Source organism: Chaetodon trifascialis, chromosome 4 (genome assembly GCF_039877785.1).
Source record: "Chaetodon trifascialis isolate fChaTrf1 chromosome 4, fChaTrf1.hap1, whole genome shotgun sequence".
Classification (NCBI taxonomy): Eukaryota; Metazoa; Chordata; class Actinopteri; order Chaetodontiformes; family Chaetodontidae; genus Chaetodon; species Chaetodon trifascialis.
Window position 1 is genome coordinate 14,771,539 of NC_092059.1, and position 17,947 is coordinate 14,789,485.

Here is a 17,947-nt window from a genome sequence, read left to right on the forward strand (position 1 = left end):
TTGTGCTGACACTTCTTCTTCTTTTTGAGCACTAAATGCAAATTTCAAAATGGCCATTGCGGGAATAAAGTGTTGGCATTCACGCCACTGCACATCTCCAGATGCTCCTGTGTTCATTTTGTGTCACCCTGCTTTTCCCTCGCCCCACCACCTCGTCCCTGTTTCAGAAGGTCTGCTGTATGTGTAACATGTCCAGTAGTATTGCGGTGAATTATGACTGTTGTTGACGACAAGATGTGTTTTGAGGAACATTAGTTAGAGGCAGACTAAACACACACACAGAAGGACTATAAGTCATCTGAAGTGGTGGGCACTGCCGGCCTGCATGCCTCTCATTTAAACAGCAGCAGAAATAAACACTCCGTAATTATTAAATGTGGAACAGGGCTGGATAATATGTCCATGGACGCATATCAAGATGGGCACAGGGAGAAATTCAATCATGAAGTCTCAGTGGATGTTTAATATTAGAGCTTTGTTTGTTTAGCTTATTTGAAACAGGTAGAGTGATTAAAAATGATAAACTGCTATAAACTATAAACAGTCTTAAAGATATCCCTCTGTGTGGGTTAAAAGAAACTTCTTGGTGAGAATAAAGTGAGGAAATCAGAGAGGCTGAGAAAACTCAGACTTCCATAAAGTTGCCTCTCAGGGTCCCAGCTGCATTATCAGGTTGGAAAGGTCGAGACTTATGGCTGCAAATATGACAGCCTGAGAGCTGAGCGCCCCCTGCTGGACAGACAGGTTACACTGCTGCTCTCTGCTAATAACGAAGGAGGAAAAACAAGACTGCAAACATTAAGTGAAAAGCTTCAGCAGTGTAAACAATTTCTATTCTAAACCAAAAACAAGCATGTGTGTGCAAATACAAAATATAAAATCATGACATATCAACTGCACTGAAGGACAACTGCACTGTAAATAACTGAAATCCACTGTTTCTAAAAAAAATAAAAAAATTAAAAAAAAATCAAGATCCCGATCATCAGTGTTGTGTCCAGACAGGGCGGACTGGGACAAAAAATCGGCCCTGGCATTTTGGACCATACCAGCCCACCGCATTCGATAACACACACCTTTTCAGTCTTTTCGGTCTCTTGAATGTGTATACCAACTGTGCAACTCTTTAAAGCCACGTACCTTAAGCCATGCAATGAGTTAACAGGAATCAGTGAGAGTGGACACATTAAACACTTCCAAAAAGTGTAATTTATTAACACTACAAAAAAAAGCACACTCCACCGCTCCATCACAGTAATGGATCTTCAAGCAGAATTCATCGTATTAGGTGTACCTATGTGTTTCAGGGAGGAAGAAAAGAAAAAGAGAAAGAATAGAGATGAGAAATGATGGATCAGATGCTAACTCTTCCAAGAGTAGTACTAACCCAGTCCAAAAGGTTGAATGTAGCTGAACTCCTGAATGAACTTTGAACTCTGTATATGTATGTTTGAGAGAGAAAGCAAGAGAGATTTAATTATTGGTCAGTCTTCAGGATAAAAAGAGCAGTGTAGAAACTGAAAACTTAAGAGGGATGACACATGAATGAGGGAGAGGGAAAGAGAAATAATAGACATGGTTGATTGATCTGATTATCACTGTTTTCCAGACAAAGCAGTGCTGAATAAAGAAGGCCTGTGAACTTGGGCAAATCCTTAAAAAAAAAAAAAGACATCATCCTATATGTGTGTGACAGATAGAAAGAGAATGAGAGGATCATCTGTGTCTTTTCCATTACATTAACTGTGAACTTATCGAGGAAAAGGGATGCAAGTGAAGTCACCCCCTAAAGGACTCCTATAACAAACAAGTGAAGGCATCCTGTGTGTGTGTGTGTGTGTGTGAGAGAGAGAGAGAGAGAGAGAAAGAGAGAGAGAGAGAGAGAGAGAGAGAGAGAGAGAGAGAGAGAGAGAGAGAGAGAGAGAGAGAGAGAGGTGTTTTCGTTTTCCTCCATTCCTCCACACTGTCACTGATGATAATAATGATGGTAACAGCTGGGTCGAGTCAGCTTGAATTAAAGGTATGAATCAGTTTTTCAGCATCTGATCCGGGATCCGACCGTACCTACCCGGGTCATTAAAATTATTGGTGTGTGTGTGTGTGTGTGTGTGTGTGTGTGTGTGTGTGTGTGTGTGTGTGTGTGTGTGTGTGTGTGTGTGTGTGTGTGTGTGTCCCGGGTCGGATATTTTTTTTTTTTTTTTTTAGTGTGTGCTTGTCTCGGTTGGATCTGGGTCTGGTCCCGGGTAAGTTCCGGGTCGGTTCCGGTAAAGTCCCGGGAAATTTCCGGGTCAGTCCAGGGTAAATTCCGGGTCGGTCCCGGGTAGGTAAGGTAAGGTACCCGGGTCCGAGTCGGAGTGTTGGGATGCTATCAGAAAGGAGGACAGCAGTCCACTTTACCGCAGGTTTTACTGCATGTCCCTGTTCTATGTCGCCACCACCGCTGTCATCGGCCACGGGAGCTGATGAAGACCCTGACGTGGCAAACGTATCAGAAATTTTGCGCATTTGGCAGCGTTGGCTCGAAGAGCCAGCTTCTTCTTGTCTCGCAGTTTCTCTGCACCTCCTTTTCGTTTTCCCTCCATTTTCGAAGATCCTAACAGATTACGTTACCGACGCAAATGAGGGGAAGTGTTTCATGATATGATTGGGCGAGATGAGTTCCGTCAAGTGTCAGTGAATTTAATAACCTATGGGCCGCAGACCAGCGTGTGTCGAGGGCCGGTCGGTGGTTATGAACAAACTCTTGCGCTGTTTTCTTTCTTTTTGCCGAATGCATTATGCCGGCCAGACCAAAGCGAAAGAGGTTGGTGTTTAACGATGTGATGGGGCCGCTGATCGACTGTCTGGTATTATGGGCTGGTCAGACGAATATTTAAAATAAATAAAAAAGTGGCCGACTATCGGCCAAATAGCACGTCGGCCCACCGGGAAAATGCCCGCTATGCCAGATGGTCAGTCCGTCCCTGGCCTCCACTGAGAGACCCGAGCCGGTAACATCTGAAAGGCCCAATCCCGGAATTCCCACAGACCCCCTAAGCGCTTCAGCAGACCACCACACAGACACGGTAAAGTTACCAGCAGGAGCAGGCGACAGAGGAAGCAGACTAATATGTCGGATATTATCTTAACATGGTTGAATTTTGCGCACGAGGCTACGCGCTGTTGCTTTGTTTGACCTTTGTTTTTATGTCAGCCGCACAATATGAAAACTACAATTTCAGGAATTTCCCCAAGGAGGAGCTCATGCCCCTCACGGCTGCGTATGGATTAGCTTTGGACTATTACGCAGCAGAGAGGTGGACGTAATCGACCCATTATTTGGAATTGAGTTTGCGCTTGCACCGGCTTCTTATGGACAGTGTGAGATACTGCATGCTGCACTGTAGCAGCAGCTGCACACATGAAGAGCCGTCCTTTGCAGGAAACCGGGATCTCCGCGTCTACTGGCACGTTATGATGAGAGCGTCCTGTCAGAAGAAGTGCAGGACGCACTTCCCCGCGCTGCAGTTTCCTGTCCCCGGCAGACAGATCCTGGAGGACTTCAGAAGAAGGTCCCCCTGCAGGTATCTGCACTTTGCGCACTTCAGGGTGAGACACTCTGTTTAAGGACACCTTATATCAATACATCATACCCGTATCTTCATCATCACCCCCGACAAATGTTTTTAAAACTAAAATTATTTAAATTGTACACAGAACATACTGTACGGCGCTGGTACCGGACCGCACAGAGAGACACACACTAATGATGATAATAGTAATAATGATAACAACAACAACCCGGGCGGGGATCCGACCCGGGATCTGACCCGGGACACAGACACAGACACAGACACAGACACAGACACAGACACTCTATTAATAGTATCAACAACCCGGCTGGGATCCGACCCGGGACACACACTGTCACTGATGATAATAATGATGGTAACAGCTGGGTCGAGTCAGCTTGAATTAAAGGTATGAATCAGTTTTTCAGCATCTGACCCGGGATCCGACCCGGTACCTACCGGGTCATTAATATTATTGGTGCGTGTGTGTGTGTGTGTGTGTGTGTGTGTGTGTGTGTGTGTGTGTCCCGGGTCGGATATTTTTTTTTTTTTTTTTTTAGTGTGTGCTTGTCTCGGTTGGATCTGGGTCTGGTCCCGGATCGGTCCCGGGTAAGTTCCGGGTCGGTTCCGGTAAAGTCCCGGGAAATACCCGGGTCGGTCCCGGTAAAGTCCCGGGAAATTTCCGGGTCGGTCCCGGGTAACTTACCCGGGACCGACCCGGGACCAGACCCAGATCCAACCGAGACAAGCACACACTAAAAAAAAAAAAAAAAAAAAAAAAAAAAAATCCGACCGGACACACACACACACACACACACACACACACACACACACACACACACACACACACACACACACACATCAATAATATTAATGATAATAGAGAGAGAGAGAGAGAGAGTCGGAGTGTTGGGATGCTATCAGAAAGGAGGACAGCAGTCCACTTTACCGCAGCTTTTACTGCATGTCCCTGTTCTATGTCGCCACCACCGCTGTCATCGGTCACGGGAGCTGATGAAGACCCTGACGTGGCAAACGTATCAGAAATTTTGCGCATTTGGCAGCGTTGGCTCGAAGAGCCAGCTTCTTCTTGTCTCGCAGTTTCTCTGCACCTCCTTTTCGTTTTCCCTCCATTTTCGAAGATCCTAACAGATTACGTTACCGACGCAAATGAGGGGAAGTGTTTCATGATATGATTGGGCGAGATGAGTTCCGTCAAGTGTCAGTGAATTTAATAACCTATGGGCCGCAGACCAGCGTGTCTGATCGACTGCCTGGCATTATGGGCCGGTCAGACCAATATTTAAAATTAAAAAGAAGAGTCCGACTATCGACCCAAATAGCACGTCGGCCCACCGGGAAAATGCCCGCTATGCCAGATGCTGGTCAGTCCATTAAATGGTTGTGTCTGACATTAATGTTTAATTTTTCCTCGTCCTCATTCAGGAGAATAAACAAAGGTAAAGGGGGAAATGAGCTGAGTGGAAGTGGAAGAGCCTCAGCCATAAAAGTACTTTTAGATTCTTTTCATTATACTGTAACCTTGGTACCATAAATAGAATGATCTTGTTTATAAAGAGCAAAACGTAGACATGGGCCAGTTCTTTAATTCTGTTAACAGACCAGGAGTACAATGGGTGGCTCATGAGTTACTGCTTTGCCCAGAAAAACTCATTTGTGATAAGGAGGAAATGCTCTGCCTCTCAGGGGACGTGGGGCCTTTATGGCCTTTTTTGAAAGAGGAAGCTTTTTTAAATCACTTACAGTATTTTGTGAGATTGTGTGTATTAATACATTCATTTTCAACGGCCTTACAGAAGTTGAAGTGTAAGTAGGAGTAGATGTGATGTTCACCTCGGTGTGAATGCATGTGAGGATTTTAAACCTCCAGACAAATCAAAAAAAGAACCAACATTCAGTGATGAACCCTCAGTCCATATGTATTGAAGTTCTTACATATTACAGGTAGAATATACAGTACATGTATACTGGTATACAGACAGGCGATATAAAATGGGCTAAAATTACCGAAGGATACAAAGAACAGCATATACAAAAGCTTATTTAATGATTCAAGTACCACTAACTTTATACTTCACTTCTCTGGAAAATTCAAAAGCATCTGTACAAAATGTACAAGAATTGTATCCCATGTTTCATTGGCTAAAGGTTTCCTCTGTGCTTCATATCACATCTTACTGCATACTGTTAATGTCAAAGAGAAGTGAAGAGTTTAAGGCAAAAATCATAGATCCTACAGTACAGTACGTAACCTCTGTCGGGACGTTTGCAGAATTCATTTCAGTGAGGTTGCCTGATGGTTAAAAGACATCAAACAGAAAGACTCTGTAAATGTTTCTTTAAGCACATGAAAGGACAACTGGAATTATAAACCTTTACAGATTTTCCACTGTGTGTAATATTTCCACATACATACTGTGTCTACGGCATTGTGTGACACTTTATTTTACAGGTATCATCTAATCATTTCCTGGGAAGTTTCCATGAAAGCTCGATGCAATTTGCTTCTAATTACAGGGAAAAAGAGGCACTTCAGTCAATTCATTTCAATTATCCACCTGCAAACCATGGAGAGTCTTTAAGAGCACAGCAGGTCAAAGAAGCAACGATACAAGTTTGTATTTCTAACAAAGTTTCTGGGTGTTGTCAAATCAATCAGGACTGAAATGTTAGGGATTTTAACTTTAAGTTTCTAAATTAAACATTTACTTGGATTTAATGGAGGGAACATCCAATATTCCCTATGATTAAAAGCAAGTTACACAGTTGTTTCTGGTAAACTCCCCATGAAATTGTTACTAACCTGTAAAATAAATAAAAAAAACACATGGAGTAATTTTAAGTCCACAGAGTCACGATGCTGACTCACTGTGACACGTCCTGCAGGTACTGATGTGGTGACAACACGGAAAGTTTCAATCATTCAAAAGAACGAGTTTAAAAATAACTATCATTTAAAAAAAAAAAACAATCACAAATTCTGCTACCTATTTAACATTACAGATGCGTCAATAACATGTCGGCTTCTATGTTCACTGTACACTGTTTAACATGTCAAAGTCTTGCCATCAAAATGGGTAAACATCAGCGTTGATTTAAGTCAAAGGGATCTGTGCAAATAAGTAAAAGCATATTGCCGTGTATACGCTGCTGAGAGTTCACAAAGCGAAACGTTGATACAAAAAAGATCCTGTAGCATGTTCAAAAAGAGAGCCCTATGGGAAAAAAGGAAGCACGTAAAAATTTAAATGGAGCATTTAAGAGCCTGTCAAGCACTTACCTCTCTACAGCTCGGATGCACTTTGTCAAAAAAAGTGACAGCCTTGACGGCAGCTCTACATTCAGACCAAGTTCAGCTATCATTGATTTTCTTTTATGACTGCGAATCCTTTCAAAGGCTTTAACACTGTACCATTCACTTCCTGTAATGTATCCCACTGGAAAGCACAGTTTTTTTTGTTGTTTTTTTAAGTGAGGTTTGCTGTTCACATAAGTTCCTTCACTTGAGTGAAACGCCTGTAATTTTCACAGCTGCAGCTCAAATGAACAGAATCTGATGAAAGGGAGCTTCGGCCATGTTAGATGTGGTGACACGAGTCCAGCTGTGGCGGCACTAACCGGCTTTAATGCTCGATGGTCGTGGAGGGAGAGTGGACGGCTTTCCAGACATTGTTTTGTCTCTCATGGGTTGAGTAGACAGTTTCACTGAGTGTTAGTGGACGACTTTCTGTTGTGTCAGGGTCTTTGCGGATCGTACGGCTGGTAGCGGTTCAGCTTGTCTGGGTCGTTGGAGGCCATGTGGGTGAAATCCTGGAAAATGTCCTGGTAGGTTTCATCTCCTGCAAGAGGAACAAGGACACGAGACATCAGCAACAACAAAGGCAGAGAATACAAGAGGAGTCAGACTGAGCAGCGGGTCCAAACATTTGCTACACTTTTCATTTTTGCTTTATTCTTGTGGACACTTTTACCTCTTCAGGCCTGTAAAAATCCATCTAGTGTATCAATCTGAGAGGGAAAAAGGCTCATGACCTATGTCCTGACAAGTAGATATTATATTTACAACCCATCTTTACAACAGTTATTATGTCTCAGCAATAATTACTTCAAAGTTTATCTCCTGCTGTGGCACAGGAGCATTACACGAGCCAGCAAATTTGAATTTACTAATAACATAAAGATAAGACGCTGGTATGATAACAGTCCTAAAACTCATTACACACACCCCTTAAACAACTCAATAGGATTGAGAGCTTTGCTTGAGTTTTACTCGAGTGTGAGCCCATATCAACCTGCTGCAAAGAGGCTCAGTAAAATACTGTGAAATAAAATGTTACTCCAGTCTTTAAGGCTAAACTGTTACAAAGAAAATAATCATTATTGCCTCATCATGCAGGTGAGCAGGTGGATAAATATCTGCAGAGTGGAGGGCTCATGCACAGCGACAGTATCATCAGAACAAGAATGAGAAAGAAAAGGTCAGCCATACCTGTCAGAGTTTCAGCGTGCCTCGAAATATCAAACAGAACAATGCAGAGGCAGAAAAGGCGGGAAAGAACAGAAAAAGCAAAAAAGGCAAATGTTTGAGAATAAACGGCAGGAGAGTGTTTCATTAGCAACTGGAGATCGACTCGGAAAGAAAAGACAAGCCCACAGAGATCAGTTTTTGTTACCAACTGTATTGTGTTTAAAGTGCAGGAGTTTATGTACAAAAATACAGTTGTGTTGGCCTCAGCACCCCAAAGAAAACAAAAGAACAGAAGAAAGGCACAAACTCTGGGGAGGAGAGTGAGAGAAGACAAGCAAATTACAGAACAGAGAGAGTGAATTTACAGAGGAGGATGAGAGCAATAAAGAAGAAGGTTTTAGAGGAGAGAGAGCCTCCTCTTCCACCAGAGCACAGGTTCTCAATCTGTTTGAGTGTCAAGTGTAAAATCGCCCTTTTCATGTTCTTTAGCATGTTTTGAGGACGACAGGAGACAAATACGGATTAAAAAGGTATTTAAGAAAAATATTAAAATAATTACTATGTCTTCTAAAAAATCATGCTTTCACACAGATTTTATAATTCTAAATTAAACGGCAGCAAAAACCACAGAGCAACCCACAGGTTGAGAACCTCTGCTCTGCCCTTCTTCAACACACTTAATCAGGTAGAAACACTTGAGTTGAGGGAGCTGTAATTTTAATAAAAAGGGGTTGATGAGGTTAGATCTCCCTCACATTCATTACCCCTGAACATCCCTCTTCAGTCCCACCATTCATCAGCTGACTGGGGGCACTGATGAAGAGGCCGTCGGGCATCGATGAAGACAGCGAGCTGATGCCGCAAAGCAAGCTCGTACTTCAGGCTCTACTCTGCTCCTTCTGCTAAAGACAAACCTCCTTCTATTCCTCTCATGACCACTGCAAGTGTGTCTGCTGTTGACCTTTAAGGCAACGACAACAGGTTCTGTACCATTCCCTATCCACAACCATTGCACATGCTAAAGAAAGTAAGAAAAAAGAATTATGTGTCATTCTTTGTCATTCAGGTCCAAAACATTCAAGCTAAAAATAGTCTGTCTACCTATAGCGGCACATGTAGCCCTCCATATAAGATGGTTTATTCTTCCTCGAAGACAAGTGGACATCATTTCTGAGCGGAGCCCTCCCTCCTGTGGTCAACACACATTAACGCACCAGTCCCTTTTCCATACAAACTAAGGACTCTAAAGCAACACCTCAGCATCTACTCTACAAGACACAAGAACTTCATGTAACTGTGAACACAATCAGTAATCCTCATTCTAACTACCGAACACATCCCCACACGAGTCACCCGTTCAAAACGTCTCTTATTTTTCCTTATTGTTCAACATCAGGTGGTAAACACTCTGGTGCTCTATCACTAAGAGTGAGCAGAAATGAGCATTTAATCAAAGTGCTTTGGTGCCCTTCAGGATCTGGGGCCGCATGGAGGGAAGACGTGGGGTAAAACCGGGGTACGTTTCATTTATTCATTCACTATCAACAAAGTAAGCTTTGCACTCCTCTGTAGCCTCGCTCTTATTGAATACCTACTTTTTTTTAAAGCTCCCATTTGATTAAGATAAATATAAGCTAGGACTAGCAGGTGATAAAAATCTATACATGGTTACACGTGGATATTTTTCTAGGCTATTGCACTTGTTGCTTGATGATGTACCATCCTCACATGGTTTATCTATATTTGAGTATAACCCCACAAACATTCAATACAATCACTGTGATGGCACTAAAAGGCCTTCATCATCTTACAATTCAGGATTTCCCGTGACAATTATGGGCAATGAGCAAGCACACTTAACTGACTAATAACCAAGACACAATATTGTCGTAACAGGAGGTAAATACCACACAATCTAAAAAGAAAACGCAAGGATGTGAACACAGAGCCCCTCATGGCACTCACCCCTGTGCAACCAGAGCCACTTTCAACTCTGTTTCTTCTGTCAGACTACACAGAAATGTACGTATGCACGTCATTTACAACATGTACATAAAGTATACTTATTATACGGTCCCTAGGATTACCTTTAGAAAAGAAAGCTGTTCTAAAATAGACTTTTTTTCTGACCAGGCATGTCACAACAGCAAGATGCAAACTTGCAAACACTTCAAATGAGTAAACAGGCCTTGAAAATGGTTAAGACTTAAAATGGGAACCATACAATCGCAGGAAAAAAGGTACAATAGTTGCATAACCATAAATAGGAATGTGCTTAAATGGCAGGTCAATTTAAAATGAAACTTGCTGATTTATAGACACACACTACGCCCCTCCAGACTGGTCAGATAATAAAAAAATGTCATTCAAAAGTCACGATTATTGCCGGATAGTGAAAACTGCCGTCACTTTGAGGTCTGAGTGTCACTTGATACTGGTGGCAGTTACTGGGTAGACAGTTTTCTTTTTTTTTGCAAAGATACTGTGCCTGATAGCAGAGACACAATACTAACTAAAAAAAAATTAAATATTAAGCAACTAATTACTCATTAGCTGCTGTAATCACTGAACACCTCTAAAACAGAAGGACTCAGCACAAGTGGGAGCATTTAAGGGAGGAAGACTATAAAGTAAAAAGTGACACCGTTTCCTTTCAATTTGTGCTATCAATAGTTTTACGTTAGTAACAGTCACTTAATCGACAATGTGGATGTTCCACTTTGGAACAAAACTCTTCAGTAATGTCCAGAGTTGATGGCTTAAACCCTGTCACATTGATACAGTCCAGCACCTGAAGTTACACCACACAAAGGTGCAGCTGGCCCGGCGCCTGGCTGGGTGAAGCTGGTAGCTGCTCTCACAGTACAGCAGGACACAGGAGCACAACTGACAGAGTTCAGCTCAGTTCACTCAATCTCACGAAAGCGGACCAAATGTCCCCTAACCTGAAGGTCTCTAATTAGAAATCAAACCACTGAGAATGAATTGTCTGGGTTATGATGTATTCTCCGCTAATGTGCACTTTTTCAGTCAACTGAGCTCAACTCTGAAACCTGGGCTTTACATACAGCATGCCACCCGTGTTATGACAGTAATTAAGTTTCGTCCAGCTGCAGGCTAATAAACTCCTGCATGCACTTCCTGTACTGCATCTCGGTGGGGCTGTTGGTGTTATATTGACCTGACTGGCTGTAGGGCCCCTCCGCCTCTCGCATCTCCTCGTTCATCTTGGCCAGTCGTAACCTGGGAAGCAGGTTAAGAAACAGGAAGCGACACATTAGCCACAGTTAAGTGGTACAGTCAATAATCAAACGTTTAACATTCAAACACAACATGTTTATTCCCTGTTAAGAACTGCTCCCACAGAAATACTCAGTCCAGATAAATAACAGCCCTGCTGCAGGCCACTTTTACATCTAGAGGTGGAAGATCTATAAACTGGTTATGTAGTGACACCTTGTGGTAAGAGTTGTTGCAGCACCTACAGACAGTTCAGCTGGGTTATGGTTTAATGAATGATGCTAAATTGTTTTTTTTTTAGCTTGTAAAAAAATGATAAAACAATTCATGTCAAGCTAAGGCAATGCTCTCAGAATAAATATTACTGAACAGAAAAATAATGAGACACTCACAGTGTGACGATGTCTGCGTTGGCCGCCTCCACCGCTATTGTCAGGGGTGTTTTCTCGTCAATGTCTGCAGCATTTTGATTCGCTCCTCTTTTTAAGAATAAACACACTTGCCTGAAGCAGAGAGAAATATTTGTAATTTGTTTTTGCTCTGAGTATAAATTTGGTGAAGTAATAATGACAACATGTGGAAGACGAACCCTGTGTGTCCCAGCATGGTGGCGTGGTGGAGAGGCCCTCGGCCCTGGGCGTCCTGCTGGTTCACATTAGCTGCATTTTGGAGCAGAAACTCGCAGGTGACGAGCGAACCCTGAAGTAAACCAATCATGGAACTTGTTACATTATTTTCCAGTGATGAAACACATCAGCTATTGTGTTCCATTAACTTCTAAATGCTGTTATCATCAAAAGGTCAGTTCTGTTACGCTGGCAATGATTTGTGGGATCACTGTTCATGATAAGAAATTCAAACTAAATTAATAAAAACCAAATTAAGAGTAAAAGTGTTTTTCTTAGTTGTCTTTCAAACTACCCTGTCAGTATGGTAAAATGTACTGAGTTGGCAGCGATGCTCACCCCCTGCACGGCCATGATAAGCGGGGTCCTCTTGTCATCCTCCGTGTTCACCCAGTTGACCTCTGCTCCATGGGCCAGTGCCTCCGCCATGTCCGGCAGGCTGCGGGCACATGAAGCCCAGTAGAGCTGCAGACCCGGGCTGTACTCCTTGGGCTCGTAGAAAACCACCTCCTTACAGGGCGACGGAGGAGGCAGGGTGGCAGGCATGGCCATGGGCGGAGACTCAGCAGCCTCTGAAAAATGAGAGTAAAGACATGAATCTGTTTTGCCAGTTTGTGTATAAGCCAAACTGCAATAAGCACCTGTGGTTCTTCAACTTGCCATTTCTTCTCCTACGTCATTGTTTTCCCTCTGATGTTTGTGCAAGATGTTCTTTTTTTAACTTGGCCACTATGGCGGTGGCTTTATGTAAATAGGCAGGGATGTCTATGTGAAAGGTGTGTGTGTATGTAAGTTTGTGTCTTACCTGCATCTGCCAGACTGTTATTGGAAGGGGTGTTGGCCAGCATCTCCCTGCTCCCATCAGCGCTGTTCTGGATGCCGCTGTCTGCACTTTTTACTGTAAAACAGGACTGAATCACTACTTGTGGAGCAACACACAGGCATCAGAGAGAGTGCCAGAGACAGTGTACAAAATAAGAGGAAGGAGGTGGTAAGCATCCCTATCTCGCCCTTCAAAAGCCGTTTCATGAATGTGTTAATGTGTCTTTTGAAGGCTGCTTAATTTTTTCCATTACGATAAGCAGAAACAGCAGGCGGTCCAAATATTTTGTACAGTGTACATACAAGTCAGCGGCAGAAATCAACACACTGGATAACAGATCCCCACCATCACCTTATGTCTCAGATCCCTGGATAACAAAAAGATGATGAGACATATACAAGCACTGACCAAAACCATGTGTGAGATAAACACGCCCCACCCCAGGAAAAATAAAAGATGGTACGCTCTGCAATGATCTTAACATGACGGGATGGTCCATTAGGAAGGTCTCGATGAGGGAGGAACAGAGGAGTGGATGAAGGGTTGTTAGTCCACAGGCTCAAAGCAGTGAACACGAATGGACAGAGGGGATGGAGAAGCAAGCGAAACACTAAGCATTTAGTACTTACTGCTCCTGAGCTTGGAGGAGTTGTCAAAGTAGGAGAAGAGCGAGTCAAGCTCATCAGGACAGAAGAGAGAGTCGCGGCGGGCCTCCAAGCCGCTGGCAACAGCTACGTTAGGGATAATGGGAGTTTGGAAGACGAAGGATGTAAATTGAGTGGCAGGGTGGGGAGTTTTAGGGTAGGCAGTGAGAGCAAGGGTTAGTCCAGAAGCACAGAACAGCCAGGGGAGGAAAGAAAGAGAGAGAGAGTGTGAACAAGAGAGAGAGGAAAGCAGGGCGAAAGCAGAGATAGTTAGACTACCAGCTCAGTTGACACTGGAGGAGACAGACTACGAGAAGCAATGGGAGGCAGAGAGGGCTTAGACATATGCTGTTCACAGAGAACATACAGTATGCCGATGGGTGGACACATCTCCATGGCAGTGCAAAAATCACATAGAGCATACAATAGAAAAAGTGGCCACACAGCTGACACTGGCTTTGCCCTCTGAATGCACTAGAAGTTCTGTTTCTGAGGTGGTAAAGCAGAAACATCAGAACTCTGAAATCCTGTTGAATTGATCTTGCAACCAGTTAATTTGGGTTGGGAAGAAATCAAAGTTGTTTTTTTTTAAAAAAAAAAAAAGCATTTGGACATTGCGAAAAATTTACTGCTCCTCTTCCTTAAATGAAAAATCCAAGTATCATAATTTGGAGAATTATGGGAAGATGTGGGCTAACTCCAAGATGCAAAAACTACTGATCCCACAATGTCCGAGCCATCGTCAAATGACTTCAGAACTCAGTTTTCAAAATACACCATAACCTACACCAACTAGTAATGCTGATTTATGATTGAATAATTTTTAGACACTAAAGGCAAATATTGTATTTAGTTGAAACAGCTTTAGACCTTGTGATGTTGAATTTATCCAGCTAAAATTCAGTACGCTATACTTTTTTTGTGTGATTGCCAGACACGCGTGTCATGTGTTTGTTAATTTTTCCACTGACCTGACTGTCCAGAGGCGTTTGAAGCAGGTCGGAGTTTTGGAGTGGGTGGTGGTGGTCTTGGGGGCAGATGCTCAGAGCTGCTGCTCAGCCTCTTCTCCTGTTTGCTCAGAGAAACCACTTTATTGCGAAGTTCCTCGTCCGATGGTCGACGTACAAACCGGCGGTCCACGTATTTGGCTTTGATGTAGGCCTCTACCTCGTGTCTGTTCGGAAAAAGATGTGCAGGGTTTTGTTGGGGAAAAAGGTGAGAAATTTAAGATGGTTGGAAAATATCAATATGCTTTCCACCAGTTGTGTACCTTGGATCTCCTGGGTGTGGTTTCCTGGCTCCTAGCTCCTCTCGCCGGGCCTCATAGATCTGGTTGATCACCCCGTTTCCCAGTTCACACATCAACTGTGAAAAATGTACAATAAAGTTAGTGATAAAAAGCACATCTGGAGAACGTTTTTGAAATAAATAAGAAAACAGATAAAGACAAAATAAATGTGTGCACAATAAGAAGAAATTAAGGAATGAAAAGAGTTTCAGTTTGAACTGGACAATCGTGTGTATTTGTTCATTAACTTCAGTTTTTCCTCACTCACCTTTAGTAGTTCTGGCTCCCACGTATCCAAAGTCAAAGACCGAACCTTAGAGAAATGCACTCCCAGACTCCTGTAGATGACAGAGGTATTAAAAAAGCACAATGACAGTACTCTTCATGCTTTAACTGTGAAAGGGATAAAAGGCTAAATGCTGGAAAGAAAGAAAGAAAGAAAGAAAGAAAGAAAGAAAGAAAGAAAGAAAGAAAGAAAGAAAGAAAGAAAGATCAATATGATTTTCAACACACGTGAGTGTAGTTTAGGTTCTACCCACAAGGTGGAAAGTGGGGTCTGCAGATTCATGTGCTGTAATACATTATTATGGGCATTAATCAGAACATCTAGTACAGAGAGAATGTAGTTCTCAGATAAACGGGCAGTACTCTGAAAGCACTATGCCTCTGGTTGAAATGCATGCATCTTTGTATCTAAAATTCTCTGAATAGAGGGGAAGAACCAGGGATTTAAAGAGGAAACAAACAGGATCATTTAAGGCAACAGAATTTGTATAAGTGAATCCCTTAAATTAATGGAAATCACAATGAGGATCCATTAATTCTTTTGGTGGTGGTGAGGAAGATAATAAATATTATAATATCATATATAGTATCAAAACATATACAGCATGGTCCTGGAATGGAAAAGATTTTTCTTAACTAATATGCAATGACCACCTATGATACTTTGCAGTTTTCACCAAAACAAACTCCAAATGAACTGCAATCCTGCAAAGTTGTGGATAAATAAATAAAATGTGTTAATATTGCCTCCGTTGTTTTGTTTCCATCAGTGTTTCCTGAATTTTCAGTCTTCATTTAAGAGTTTAATGACTGTGTATCTTCTTGATGTTCCTTTCGTTTTTGTTTAGTTATCATTTTATGTATCTCAGTGGCTCTTTATTAATGCAGGTCCTACTTTTGCTGCCATCCTTATGTGTCTAGAGGTTGTAACCTCAAAATTAATAGACCTATTATGAGGATACATTTAGGAAAAACCACAGTACTTTACCTGTGGATCCCAGAGCACTGTATGCAGAGTGTGATGCCCAGATTGATGCTGGCCCAGCGGGGGTCTGGCTGGCCACAGTCGCAACAGCAGGCATTGCCAGGGATGGCCAGGACCTTCTGCAGGGCACTCTCTCCTTTCAGTGATCTCTCCTTTGGCTCCCCACCAGAGTCCAGGCTCCCTGTCGACGTGGACGACTTCCTATCCAGCTTCTGACAGGAGAAAGATGGGTGATTACAGAGACATCCAGAAAGATGGTAAAGAGGACAGGAGGAAAATAAATTCAATAAAACTTAATATCTGTGGTGTAACTGGGGCATTGTAGCAGCAAACACTAATGGTCTACAGAAGGATGAAAGAAAAACTGAGTGTAAACAAGAGTAAAACTGGTGTTATATAGATAAAAAATGGTGAGTTAAAGTTTCAACTCATGATTTATTTAGCTTATGTATCTAAAGTATGTGTGAATCCCTTCAACTATCCACTCAGTGTCACAGTGCTTGTTTATTACCTCCCCATCATCTCCCTTGTCGCGGAAGGCGGTGGCAATGCTGTTCTGGACGGCTTTGATCCAGGCCTGTCGCAACTTCTCTGAGTCTGCCTGCATCATACAGCTCCTGCTGGGACACATACGCATCACACAACTGCTGTCTGCTGTGTGTGTGTGTGTGTGTGTGTGTGTGAGTGTGTGTGTGTGTGTGTGTGTGTGTGTGTGTGTGTGTGTGAGTGTGTGTGTGTGTGTGTGTGTGTGTCAGTGTTAGGAGGGAGGTACACTGCTACTCCACCTTCCCACCTTTAGTAACATATTCCAGTGCTCATTAGACTTGATAGGGAGGGACATTTGACTGATGACTCAAACTTACTTGGTGGGTGACACCACTTCGAAACAGAAGCGACGCTCTATGTCCTCACAGTGTTTGACTGTGCATAGTCTCAGGTCCTCCACCACCACTGTGGGGTTGTCCTGAGGGGATAACACAGAAGCTTTGGTTACAACATTCATAGGTATGTTTCCCATACTTTAATGTAGTATGTTGTAAGAGCAAAATGTTTCTAACAAAGCCACAAGCTGTTCTTGTCAAAGTTCTCCTGAATTGCAGCAAAAATACTAGGCCGAGGTAATAAAATAGGACACACAATAATTTCTTTAGTGTCATGCAATGCAAATAAAATTATATACCTTCACATGGATGAAAATGTAAAGTAAAAAATGTAGAAATAGCATAGACAGTGAGTTTTCCAGCATATATTAATCTGTATAATGGCTACATCTGCAACACAGAAACACATCTTCTCTCCTGCAGCTGCAGTTTATTCTATGCTAAACAACTAAAACACTTCTAACAACTAACACTTTCTTCAGAGAATTTGCAGCATGCTGCGTATTTGTGCTGGAAGTCAAACACATGCATATTTGATTTTGGTCAGTGTGCAGGGAGTCACTTGACGTACCTTAAATTTCTTCTGGTACACTAGCTGATTGTTCTGAATGGAGAACCAACGCCTGAAAAGAGGTCACAAGAAAAGCAAAGTCACATGCAGATGCCAGTGACGTTCCTACAGTACAGCAACAACTTTAGACATCATTTTAGAATAGCTGAAAATGATGCTACGAGAGAGAGCTGATGAGTAGATTTGTTTATTCAGAAGGTCAGTGTCAGACTGTCTTTACTCTTCATTTTGGAGGAAAAAACAACACAATTTGTAGAAAGCAGTCAATAAAGGCTTATTTGCATAACAGTCTCATCTTCCAAAAACTGCATTATTTGCAGTTTTGTAGAGTTTTGTTTATATTCACTTTGGAATACAATTATGAGAGGAACAGCAATCCCTGTGAGTGTGATAAAAAAAAAATCCTTCCCGAAACAAAATGTCAAAGTACTTGCTGAAGTATTAAAATGTAAAGCACCTTTAATATCTCTGGTCTACATTTTGATGACAGTGCTTGCCCTCCTAAATCCATAATAAGTAGTAAGAGCTTATCACAAAATTCCTTATCACAAATTGAATTTTCAA

General features: G+C 42.4%; 1 protein-coding gene across 4 annotated transcripts in view; it reads right to left on the minus strand.

Annotated features, from left to right (window-relative positions):
• Positions 1-6,293: 6,293 nt before the first annotated feature.
• acap2b (ArfGAP with coiled-coil, ankyrin repeat and PH domains 2b) overlaps positions 6,294-17,947 on the minus strand; it is a 48,160-nt gene continuing 36,506 nt past the window's right edge. Inside the window, exons 11-24 of one of the 4 annotated variants that reach the window (XM_070960389.1) lie at positions 17,384-17,435; positions 16,795-16,895; positions 16,443-16,548; positions 15,935-16,143; positions 14,930-14,999; positions 14,644-14,738; positions 14,345-14,547; positions 13,359-13,460; positions 12,712-12,804; positions 12,246-12,478; positions 11,870-11,979; positions 11,673-11,783; positions 11,222-11,283; positions 6,294-7,411 (exon numbers count right to left, since the gene is read on the minus strand). In XM_070960389.1, coding sequence (XP_070816490.1) covers positions 7,308-7,411; positions 11,222-11,283; positions 11,673-11,783; positions 11,870-11,979; positions 12,246-12,478; positions 12,712-12,804; positions 13,359-13,460; positions 14,345-14,547; positions 14,644-14,738; positions 14,930-14,999; positions 15,935-16,143; positions 16,443-16,548; positions 16,795-16,895; positions 17,384-17,435 — 1,651 coding nt within the window. In that variant the 3' untranslated portion in view covers positions 6,294-7,307. Of the gene's footprint in view, positions 7,412-8,231; positions 9,211-9,254; positions 11,284-11,672; positions 11,784-11,869; positions 11,980-12,245; positions 12,479-12,711; positions 12,805-13,358; positions 13,461-14,344; positions 14,548-14,643; positions 14,739-14,929; positions 15,000-15,934; positions 16,144-16,442; positions 16,552-16,794; positions 16,896-17,383; positions 17,436-17,947 lie in introns of those variants that run through there. The other 3 variants (XM_070960387.1, XR_011602107.1, XM_070960390.1) reach the window with 3 other exon arrangements.